This window comes from Nerophis lumbriciformis, linkage group LG16 (genome assembly GCF_033978685.3).
Source record: "Nerophis lumbriciformis linkage group LG16, RoL_Nlum_v2.1, whole genome shotgun sequence".
Lineage (NCBI taxonomy): Eukaryota > Metazoa > Chordata > Actinopteri > Syngnathiformes > Syngnathidae > Nerophis > Nerophis lumbriciformis.
This window is the reverse complement of record NC_084563.2, coordinates 14234523-14247098: the sequence shown is the minus strand read 5'-3', so window position 1 is coordinate 14247098 and position 12576 is coordinate 14234523. Positions and strand designations below refer to the sequence as shown.

The 12576-nt window shown below is 39.4% G+C and overlaps 1 protein-coding gene across 2 annotated transcripts in view; it reads right to left on the bottom strand.

The window, feature by feature from the left end:
• tmem255a (transmembrane protein 255A) overlaps positions 1-12576 on the bottom strand; it is a 31428-nt gene that overhangs the window by 7607 nt on the left and 11245 nt on the right. The window contains exons 2-4 of one of the 2 annotated variants that reach the window (XM_061976674.1): positions 11647-11789; positions 8674-8736; positions 6261-6350 (exon numbers count right to left, since the gene is read on the bottom strand). In XM_061976674.1, coding sequence (XP_061832658.1) covers positions 6261-6350; positions 8674-8736; positions 11647-11789 — 296 coding nt within the window. Of the gene's footprint in view, positions 1-6260; positions 6351-8352; positions 8570-8673; positions 8737-11646; positions 11790-12576 lie in introns of those variants that run through there. The other variant, XM_061976677.2, reaches the window with a different exon arrangement.

Sequence of the window (12576 nt, the reverse complement as noted above, 5' to 3'; positions counted from 1 at the left end):
TAAACCACCTTTGTTTTAAACCTTTGTCATTCACCATTATAGTTCAGGTTTTATTTGATTTATTATATTCATAAATATTTCTTATTATATATTTGTATATAGGTTTTATTTTTATACAATGTATAAATGCATGCACAACAAAATTAAATGTAAAACTCATAGCTGTCAAAAATAAGAAGTTAATTTGTGCGATTAATCACAAAAAAATTATCGCATTGATCATGCACAACATCAGGATAAAACAACTTGCACTGAGTCTAGTCTATAAAATCCGCGACATCTCCCTGATACCAAAGTACATGTCAAACTACTTCCATAACGTAAATGACCGCCATAACCACAACACCAGGGGGAGCTCCACAAACCACGTTAAACCCAGATTCCGGATCTAACAAAGGTCTTAATATACTTGTTCTTATGCTTTCTGAGCTCACTGTACATATCCTACCAAGTCAGACCTACACTGTTACAATGTCCATTTCTCAGATGATATAATTGTTGATGGCTGAAGTGCTGATAGCAACCCAACCTAACCCCCCCACCCCAACCCCCTCCACACCCCACCCCCCGGATTGTAAATAATGTAAATAATTAAATGTATATACTCTGATGATTAACTTGTGTGATGACTGTATTATGCTGATAGTATATATTTGTACTATGAATTGATTAACGTGGACCCCGACTTAAACAAGTTGAAAAACTTATTAGGGTGTTACCATTTAGTGGTCAATTGTACGGAATATGTACTGTACTGTGCAATCTACTAATAAAAGTTTCAATCAATCAATCAATCAGATTAAATGGTGGAATCACCAGACATGGAGAGTTGGAGCAAGATTGATGAAGAGTACTGTTTGTCACTCGTTAAGTCCATGCCTCAGGCAAGCTGTTGCAAAAGCCAGAGGGGGTGCAACAAAGTACTGTACTAGTGGTGTGTTTTAGTGTTTTTTGCTTGTTTGGATAGGTTGATTGGCAACACTAAATTGGCCCTAGTGTGTGAATGTGAGTGTGCATGTTGTCTGTCTATCTGTGTTGGCCCTGCGATGAGGTGGCGACTTGTCCAGGGTGTACCCCGCTTCCGCCCGATTGTAGCTGAGATAGGCTCCAGCGCCCCTCGCGACCCCGAAGGGAATAAGCGGTAGAAAATGGATGGATGGGATGTTTTTTATGATTCCATAATCATCTCAGAATTGAGGAATTCCATTTTTTTTACTCTGATCTAAAAAATAAACTGCAATTGACTACCAAAATGTATTTTCTTGATTAATTTGAGTGTTTCTTAAAGCCAAAACATTGCTTTCACACAATTTATTTTATCTGCACATGCTTATTTAACTTAACCGTGGATGGTTACGTAAAAGGTGTTGTAGGTTGTTATATAGTCAGTGATCGGGTCAGTGCACACGCCAGTCCTCAGATGAGTGAGGAGACTTTGACTGGTGCACTCACTGGCAAATTGCATTTCAAAATACACCCTCTGGTACTTTAGCTAAAACATCCATCCATGCATTTTCTATCGCTTATTCCCTTCAGGGTCGCGGGAGGCGCTGGAGCCTATCTCAGCTACAATCGGGCGGAAGGCGGGGTAAACCTTGGACAAGTCCCCACCTCATCACAGGGCCAACACAGATAGACAGAAAACATTCACACTCACATTCACGCACGAGGGCCAATTTAGTGTTGCCAATCAACCTATCCCCAGGTGCATGTCTTTGGAGGTGGGAGGAAGCCGGAGTACCCGGAGGGAACCCACGCAGTCACGGGGAGGACATGCAAACTCCACACAGATAGATCCCAAGGCCGCGATTGAACTCACGACTACTCAGGACCTTCGTATTGTGAGGCAGACGCACTAACCCCTCTTTCACCGTGCTGCCCATAGCTAAAACAGTTTTGAGCAAATAAGTGACATGCATTCAAGTAAAACATTTAAAAAATGTTTATGTGAGACATTCTGACTATTTAATTGCAGTTGTGTCCAAATATTGGGATCTTTTTTTAAGTTAATTTGAATTATGCAAGCCAGTAATAACTTCTAAATTAATCCAAATTTAAAAGTTTGGTTATTCTGATTAAAATACATCTGTACATGTTTCTATCAGGCAAAATGTTCTGTACACTGATCAGATTGAATATTTGATAACTACAAAATAAAAGATTAATTAAATTACCTTGAACCTTGGAAACATAGTATTTTTAGCCTTTACTTCCTAAAATTAGATCATGAACTTTAATAATACTGAATATTACGACTAAGTGAAGGTTTGACTCCTACCTTGTTTACATCCGGGATGACCTCCTTAAAATTTTGTAATCAATCAAAAATACCAAGCAGCTAAAATATGTCAAACATGAATACGTGTGTAGAGAGGGTTTTGCATTTTCCCATCAAGCACTGTAATGGATTTATATATGTGTTATTTTAAATTATATTTAGTGTTTGAACATGTTTTATAATGTCCGCAATGTTAATGAGCAGGAGTATTGTGTTGACTTTATTTGTTATAGTTCATTTATACCATGAGTGGGCAGAGTGGTTTGGACTGGGTCATTTACTGTATTTTCCAGACCGTAGGGCACAACCGGATTATAAGACGCACTGCCGATGAATGGTCTATTTTCGATCTTTTTTCATATATAAGGCGCATTAAAGAAGAATTTTTTTCCTAAATTGTAAACACTTCCTTGTGGTCCACATAACATGTATTGGAGGTTATTTGGTCAAAATGTTGCATAGATTATGTTTTACAGATCATCTTCAAGCCGCTTTCTGACAGTTGCCTCCGGATGAGTCGTTTTGTGGGCGGTCTTATTTACGTGGCTCACCTTCGGCAGCGTCTTCTCCCCGTCATCTTTGTTGTAGCGTGCAAGGACGGGGGTGGAAGAAGTGTCCAAAGATGGAGCTAGCTGTTTTAATGACATTCAGACTTTACTTAAATCAATAACGGAGCAGCATCTCCTCACCCAAAAACAACAGCCGGAAATGTGTCCCGTGAAAAAACGCCCGACCGGAACTCTCTAATAACTAAAGTTTCTTGGGTGGATAATGTAAACTCACTACACCGGTATGTTTTAGCACTTTCATGGTGAGTTTACTGACAGATATAAGTAAGAACTTTACACTACTTTATATTAGGAATGGCAACAGCGGAGGATGAATGTCCCATAACAAGAAGATAGAGGAAAAAGAAGAAGGGGGCGGACGTGTGCAATTTTTCAGGACTTATGCAGATCCCAATTACAGATCAGCAGGTACCAGAAGGTAAGAAAAGTTGCTTTTGCATAATATTGCGAAACAAAACGCCAGATAATATGTATTACCTTATACACACACCATAATATTACTGGTATGTTCAACGCGCCGACAATCCATCAAGCGGTGCGGCTTCATAACTTACCAAAGTCGTACTAAAACATTTTGATAGATTTTTGAGTGCTGTGTGTAATGTTCTATATTTTCAATGGAACATATAAAATGTTGGTGTTGTTTACTTGAGTCATATTGCCATCATAGTGCAGTCTACATGTATCTCTTATGTTTGACTGACATCTACTGGTCACACTTATTATCACACCATGTACCAAATAAAATTGCTTTGAGGTCGGTAGGCAAAATCAGAATTATTCCTTACATTAGGCGCACCGGGTTATAAGGCGCACTGGTTAGTTTTGAGGGGTAAAAAAGGATATTAAGTGCGCCTTATAGCCTGGAAAATACGGTAAATTGATGAGCTTCATGGTCATCAACCAGCGCTTCGGTCGTCGCCCACAAGAGGGTGGGAAGATCACTTTGTCTCAACCCTCAGATGACAAGATTTAGGCAAAAATACGCCGCGGGCTAATCATATTGTTAAAATTGTCTTGCGGGCCGCACTTGGCCCATGGGCTGTAGTTTGGGCACCCCTGCTGATTGGGTCCATGGCAATGATGTCTGTTTTGTTTGGTCAGCCGTTGTACTGCCGTGTTACAGACACCGTTTGGAAACAATTAAGGTATGCAAAGAAACATTTACAAAATTGTTGTGTGTAAATAACTAATTTCACAACATATACAGGTAAAAGCCAGTAAATTAGAATATTTTGAAAAACTTGATTTATTTCAGTAATTGCATTCAAAAGGTGTAACTTGTACATTATATTTATTCATTGCACACAGACTGATGCATTCAAATGTTTATTTCATTTAATTTTGATGATTTGAAGTGGCAACAAATGAAAATCCAAAATTCCGTGTGTCACAAAATTAGAATATGTGTAAGGGTTAAATTTTGAAGACACCTGGTGCCACAAACTAATCAGCTGATTAACTCAAAACACCTGCAAAGGGCTTTAAATGGTCTCTCAGTCCAGTTCTGAAGCCTACACAAACATGGGGAAGACTTCAGATTTGACAGCTGTCCAAAAGGCAACCATCGACACATTGCACAAGGAGGGAAAGACACAAAAGGTTATTGCTGAAGAGGCTGGCTGTTCTCAGAGCTCTGTGTCCAAACACATTAATGGAGAGGCAAAGGGAAGGAAAAACTGTCGTCAGAAAAAGTGTACAAGCGATAGGGATCACCGCGCCCTGGTCAAGATTGTGAAAAAAAACCCATTCAAAAATGTGTGGGAGATTCAGAAGGAGTGGACAGCTGCTGGAGTCAGTGCTTCAAGATCCACCACCAAGAGACGCTTGAAAGACATGGGTTTCAACTGCCGCATACCTCGTGTCAAGCCACTGTTGACCAAGAAACAGCGCGAAAAGCGTCTCACCTGGGCTAAGGAAAAAAAGAGCTGGACTGCTGCTGAGTGGTCCAAAGTCATGTTTTCTGACGAAAGCAAATTTTGCATTTCCTTTGGAAATCGAGGTCCCAGAGTCTGGAGGAAGACAGGAGAGGCACAGGATCCACGTTGCCTGAAGTCTAGTGTAAAGTTTCCACCATCAGTGATGGTTTGGGGTGCCATGTCATCTGCTGGTGTCGGTCCACTCTGTTTCCTGAGATCCAGGGTCAACGCAGCCGTCTACCAGCAAGTTTTAGTGCACTTCATGCTTCCTGCTGCTGACCTGCTCTATGGAGATGGAGATTTCAAGTTCCAACAGGACTTGGCGCCTGCACACAGCGCAAAATCTACCCGTGCCTGGTTTACGGACCATGGTATTTCTGTTCTAAATTGGCCCGCCAACTCCCCTGACCTTAGCCCCATAGAAAATCTGTGGGGTATTGTGAAAAGGAAGATGCAGAATGCCAGACCCAAAAACGCAGAAGAGTTGAAGGCCACTATCAGAGCAACCTGGGCTCTCATAACACCTGAGCAGTGCCAGAAACTCATCGACTCCATGCCATGCCGCATTAACGCAGTAATTGAGGCAAAAGGAGCTCCAACCAAGTATTGAGTATTGTACATGCTCATATTTTTCATTTTCATACTTTTCAGTTGGCCAACATTTCTAAAAATCCCTTTTTTGTATTAGCCTTAAGTAATATTCTAATTTTGTGACACACGGAATTTTGGATTTTCATTTGTTGCCACTTCAAATCATCAAAATTAAATGAAATAAACATTTGAATGCATCAGTCTGTGTGCAATGAATAAATATAATGTACAAGTTACACCTTTTGAATGCAATTACTGAAATAAATCAAGTTTTTCAAAATATTCTAATTTACTGGCTTTTACCTGTACATATGTGCAGCTTATATACCACTCTATAGTCCCGAAAATACGATATTATGACATACATTTGACAAATTACTGCTAAAAAAACAGGTGTAGTGTAGTGAGAAAATGTTGAAATGTTCACACTAATAACATAAAGCTGACATGCAGGTTGTTATTTTTCCTTTAAAAAATTATATATTTTAAAATAAATTATATTAATATGGCCTTTGATTCTTCAGTGTGGAACAAAGTTGGACGCTCCTGATCTATAGAAAAATTGTTTTGGTCCTTGTTTTTTTTTTATTTTTAGAGTCAACCATCATCACTGTATCTAATTAATAACCACTTATGGAAGTGATACCAAGAAACTTACTTTCCAACCATCTTATTTTGCATTAGTGGTTAGCTAATGTCTGCTATGACGTGCATGAGGGAGAATGGCTCATGCCACAGATTTTCTTTGTGCGGCTGCCATGTACTGCATGTTTAATTCACACAAGCTTGACTCCACTTTAATAAAGATTGGCACTGATTTTTCAGAAAGTGCATTTAAGCACACATCTCATTCATATCTGTTACATAATAGCTTGGTTAATTGTACGCTTTAGGTGTACTTACAATGTGCCTGGCTGCAAAAACTCCATCTACAATAGCACAGCAAAATGCAGCCACCACTCCAAAGCTGATGAAGACAATGGAAGCCACTAGCTGGGAAGGGAACACAAAGCACAGCATCAGCTTTATCGCTCTAAAATGTTAATGTGAACTTGCACTTTCTGCACATGCATTGATTGAACCTAAGCAGCATGCTCAGTGTGATTTCAACCTCCAACAATAAATTATAAATTGAATGTAATTGAATAATTCAATTAAAGTGCTGGCATTAAGATTTGTGCCTGTAAGCAACCTTCAGATAGCTTTTTTTCTTTTTACATTATCTCCACAAAAAGCTAGGAGTTGCATTTAAAGTGTCATCATGAGGGGTCAACGTCCAGCTTCTACCTCTGCATGCGCTTTTAAATATTGATTACATTTCCGAAGTTTGCAATCTTGTTTTCTACTACGACATTGGTTCTGTTGCTGCTGTGTCGTGTCACTTAATAAATGACAATGTGGTTAGAGAAGGGAACCATTCACATTCAAACCGATACAGTACCGATTCCTGGTACCCGGGAATTGATACCGATACTAATGTGGTAATAAATGTTGATTGTTTCATAATAAAATATATATATTTTTAAATTATTTAACACTGAGCTGATTTTAATTGTGCTGTCCAGTTGCTATATTTAGTTTTCTGTGTTTACTTTTAGAACAGACTTTGCGCACTGTTCCAAGACGGCAGTAGTGTATAGGCTACGGAGCACGACACAGAGAGCAGTGTTGCAGAGCTACACACATTGAAAGTGTCAGGACGTTGCCGCACCGTCTGTAAATAAAGCCAACAAAACTGAAGAAAATTTTCGCCCTTTTGAATTGCTATACTAAGACATTCATATCAGTTCTTCCAAGGTGTGTTGCGATAGTCAGGAAGAAGTACTTGCCATTAAAGTGACAGCGCCAGTCCTGTCTTTTGTTGAGTCCTACAAAGTCTTTATACTGTAAATATTGTACTTCTCACACACCAACTGTTTGATTGTAACAGGCATCTTAGTTGTAGTTTTCATTGCCAAATTTGCAGGTGTTGAAATCGCCATGTAAAATGGCTAATGCTGATCAGTAGCATTTATATGGTGTTCAGGTCTGCCCTTTTAAAGGGCAAAGTCTTCACCGGTTCCTGTGTTTTAATAGCTTGTCTGAATAAAGCAAGGAGACTAGAATTGAAAATTAACAATTTATTCCACAAGTGTAGCAATACCAGCGCTAGAGAGAATACCTTGTCCTACAAAGCCTGGCTTTCAGCTCCCATGCTTTTGTTTTCCCTGCTGCCCCTTCGTGGCGGAGTTGTTTAGGCATTGTCTGAAACCTAAAGTAAACCTAAGCTTGTGTTTTGGACACACACACATTCATCTTTATGTCTGGCACCTCTTCTTGCCATCAAAACCAAATAAGATAGTATGTGCGTGAATTTGCAAAGAAAAAACACAACACAACAAAGTGAATAGCGAATGAGACTCCAAACGCATTCCACTCTGCATTAAGTTGGGAAATATTCCCTGAACAAGGGCATACAGTATTTAATGTAAATTTGCATTGCGCTAGCGCATTTCAAAAAGTGGGGTCTTACTTTTGAGTGCTTTCTTTTAGGCATGCTGGTTTTAATGGCATGGAAAATCGCAACATTACCTGGAGACAGTTTGCTGGCCCAGCGCTTGAGCCGGTGTCAAGTACACAACCAGGTACCGAAGTTTAGAGCGTTTAATTTTACGTGAATCAGTACAGAATTTGGTCGGTACCCGTCCTTAGGAATGCTACTTTCTCATGTACTCCAAAACATTATTTTAGTTTAACGATAAAGTTGTTATCTGCTAGCTGCTCTCCAATTATCTTACAATAATTAGCCTGCAGCTTAGTAAAATACATGCGTTTGCTGTAATCAGTACATCTACTGTATTTATTACCAATAATTCATTGGCATCCTATGTATGTCTACGACCACGGCGTCAGCTATTACACAGGCAATAAAATAAACATCATTAAGTAGTTTTCACTGCAACTGGACCCTGAGGGTGTAAAGAAGTGGGTGTAAGCTGTCACTGCACGTGCTGACCGTGGCGCCTGCCGTCCAAACTTTGCTGCGTTGCTGGAAAAAGGTGCCACGGTCCAAAGTCATTCCTCATCTCAGCTCTGACAGCCTCGCTCATCTGCCCTTACATTCCAGCGTGGACATCTGGCCTGCTCCTCTTACACCCTGATTTCTATTTCTGGACGCATCCCACTTTTAGCTCTGGCACACAGCTCAAACCTCTGCGGACGTCGGCAAGCCTTGGCTCAGCCGGGTGTGGTGTCATCATCAAGTGCTGTAACTGTGACTTGCACATACTGTAGCTTTAATGACATAAGACAAGGTGACACCCAGCACAAAACCTACCATCTGCCTCTTGTTCTCTATCAAATGGGAGCCGATGATTCCCAGGAAAGAGCCAAAGCCCAGCTGGAAGCATAGAGAAAATAAAAGGCTGTTATTGCTATTGTAAAGCGTCATAGTGATAAATCAAGAGGCTAAGTGCTTCTGTCATGCTCTGTTTGCGACATGATTATTATACACATGACTTTTATGGTGGGAATTTATTTAAAAAGACAATCTGTTTAGTCAGTAGTCAAGGGAGATTTGTGAGACTAGAGCATGAACCTTTCACCAAAAGTTTGCCCTGGTTTTTGTTTACCGTCTCAGTTATTGTACGGCCAAACATTGCGCAGAAAAAACTAGTCCAGTGCCCAAATGAGGAATCCCACCTGTTGGTGACTCAAAAACATCCCTAATGGGGCCAAAAAAAGTTGCAAATACTAGCACTTTATGATAAAGAAGATGAGAAACACGGTTTAATCCAAGAAAGTATGAAGGTGACCTCTTGTGACCCCCTCCCCACCCACTCATTGATTGCCATCTTAACCAATCTTCAATAAAGTGCTGGTAAATGTCCACGTAGTCGTATCATTTGTCATTTCTATGTATTTTGCATTGTTTCTTACATGTAAAGCCATAATCATTACCTCTGTAATCGCCAGAGATTTGTTTGTCTGTCAGCCTTTCAGTTAGTTAGCAACATAAGTAAAACATTTATTGGCGGATTTTGGTGAAACTTTCAAGAAATGCCAGAAATGAAATAGGAAAAAGTCATTACATTTTGTGGATGATTCTGGATTGTTTCAATTTCATTACATTTACGCTACGAGTCTCAACTTGTATGCTAGCGTACCTGCCACAGAGACAAGAAGAGTGGATGACTGACAAGAGGCTTCACTCAGTTTATTTCATTCCAACATAGCTCAAAAAGTTATGGGCAGTTTTTGATTAAACTTTCAGGAAATGTCAGACATGGTATAAGAAACAAAGGATTACATTTTGGGGCTGAGTCGCAGCACTTTCGGGATTCAGGATTTTTAAAAGTAATCTTTAATGCTAGGAGATAGGGCCTGGCGGACATCCACATTTTGCATTGTTCTATGCATGTAAAACCATAATAATTCTGTATAAAAATGTGTTTTGTGTTCATATTGTTGGCTGTAGGAAACAGATTAATTTAATTTACATTATCCCTTATAGAAACAATTGTTTTGGTTTTCATACGATCCGGTCTCTGAAACATACCTAGGTAACAGAATACAGCTGAAATTTCAGAGGAATTTAAAAACAAACAAACACACAAACAATTCTTATTGAATTACTTGTGTGTAAAAGAGTAAGTGTGCTTGATCAGATAGTGCGAAAAGTCCACTTGAGTGACATTAAACCTTTCTAATTTTGTGACGTAGGGCTGTCCCGATACCAATATTTTGGTTCCGGTACTGGTACTAAAATGTATTTCGATACTTTGATACTTTTCTGAATAAAAGGGACCACAAAAAATGGCTTTATTGGCTTCATTTTAACAATAATCTTACAATACATTAAACAATTTTGACCTTGAATAAAATAGTGAACCTACTAGACAACTTGTATTTTAGTGTTAAGTAAGCAAACAAAGGCTCCTAATTTGGCTGCTGACATATGCAGTAACATATTGTTTCATGTCTCATTCTATTATTTTGTCAAAATTATGAGGGACAAGCTGTAAAAAATTGATTATTAATCTACTTGGTCATTTACTGTTAATATCAGCCTATTTTCTGTTTTAACATGTTCTATCTACACTTCTGTTAAAATGCAATAAACACTTATTCTTCTGTTGTTTGATACTTTCACTACTATACTTTTGGATGATACCACAAATTTAGGTATCGATCTGATACCAAGTAGTCACAGGATCATACATTGGTCATATTCAAAGTCCTCATGTGTCAAGGGACGTATTTTCAGAGTTATAAAATAAGGAAAAAAAGATTTTGTGATAGTAAAAATATCAATGTAATCTTAGCAGTATCGACTAGATACGCTCTTGTACTTGGTATCATTACAGTGGATGTCAGGCGTAGATCCACCCATTTGGTTACATTGAGGAGCGCCAGCTTTTGTTAGCGGTGACGCCGGTGAGCTATTGTATCCTCCGACGGTGTGTAGTGAAGTATGTTTAATTATTCCTCGTCCTGCAGGAATGATACTTGTAAGAAACGTAATTTATTTGTCGCCTTGGAGGCGAGGATTAGTGATTTAGAAGTAGCTAAAACACTACAGACTGCGAATGGATGTTAGTCGCTAGTTAGCTATCAAGAGCAAGCGATAAGCACCTCTTGTGGAGCGAGTTTCAGTGTTTATAGCTTCTACTTTTTCGTTTGTTTTTAAGCCAAAATGCGTCCATTCTCCCTTTTCTGTCGACACACCGTGTCTGCTTGTAAGTACTCCGTGATTGTGCACTGCTCAAAATGCCCCTCTGCTCATAAAATCAGCAACGTCACGTCCCTGCACGTTTATAAAAATTTTTTTTTTAAAAAGGAACAAGTATTTTTCAAAAAGGAGTATAGTATTGTTTTTGATTCATTTACTAGTACCGGTATACCGTAAAACCCTATTGTGAAGTTTTTCTTCTTTTTAAGAGTGTCTGGATCCACTCCATCACATTTAGCTATTTGTTGATGATTTCCGGCATGAATATTTGGCTCTAAACCTTCAAAATACACAAAACACCTGTGCAACTCCAGCAAAATGAATGAAGGGAGCTATTGAATTGTTTGCCCACCAGTCAAAAAGCGGAAGTGCAATCTAGATAACGTGGTTGCAGTGAAGAAAACACTTTTATGGGAAAGACTTCACTTCACTCAGCGCTTAATGACACTGATGCTGAATAATGAATGTGTTCCACCCGACCCCCGAGACCGTCAGTAATTGTGAGTGAAAAGAGCTTGCTTACTTCACGTCATACTGTGATGAGTGGCTGCGGGTTGTGTGTCATTCAGTTCCACTCACAATGAGTCCCGGGTAGTAGCCGCCCACTGTGATGTTCTGCGTCCTGGTCGTCGCCGCCAGGCCGAAGATGAGTATGAGCACCGACACGATCAGCAGCAATACCGTTACGATGATGGATTTCCTCTTCCTCCTCTTAAAAGAACCTGGGAGCAGACGGGAACTTTCACACACAGGAGTAGTAACTCGAGGCAATTAACTGCCTCCGACTTTGACATCCAATGTTTGGAGATTGGTTACAAAGCACATTTATCTTCCTTAGCTTGCCTTTGACCTTTGCTGCACACATCGTTAAAGCCATTACTGTGATACAGAACAACAGTTCCTGAAAGTTTGGATATTTGAAAGAGGAAGAGAGCTGAAATTGGACCTTGACTGCCATCTTGAGTCAAATTTCAATCAAAATCGATAGTGCCAACATGCAGTAAAGTTTGAATTGGTACTGGAAACTGACATAGCTATTCAACTGGCGACCCTGGAGCCCAATCCGGCCCAGGTTTGACACCAGATCGTATATATCTGTATCATGAATCAATTTAAGTGGACCCCGACTTAAACAAGTTGAAAAACTTATTCGGGTGTTACCATTTAGTGGTCAATTGTACGGAATATGTACTTCACTGTGCAACCTACTAATGAAAGTCTCAATCAATCAATCAAACTCCGAGTTCAGTTCAAAAAACTTGGAGGAGACCAACAGTTTTGCAGCAAATTCCTAAAAACACTAGAGCGCGGTCATATGGAGGATCTTTGACTAGCTTTTTGGGAGTAAATCCCCTAAAAACAACAGAGCACTTCTGTTGTATGGACAAAGCAATTTTTGTTTTCCAATTCATTAATGCTGACAAAATAGACAAAAATCAAATGTCCACTACAGAGGATGCTGGTTCTCAGGAATATACAAAATATGGTAATAATAATAGTGAAGGGAGA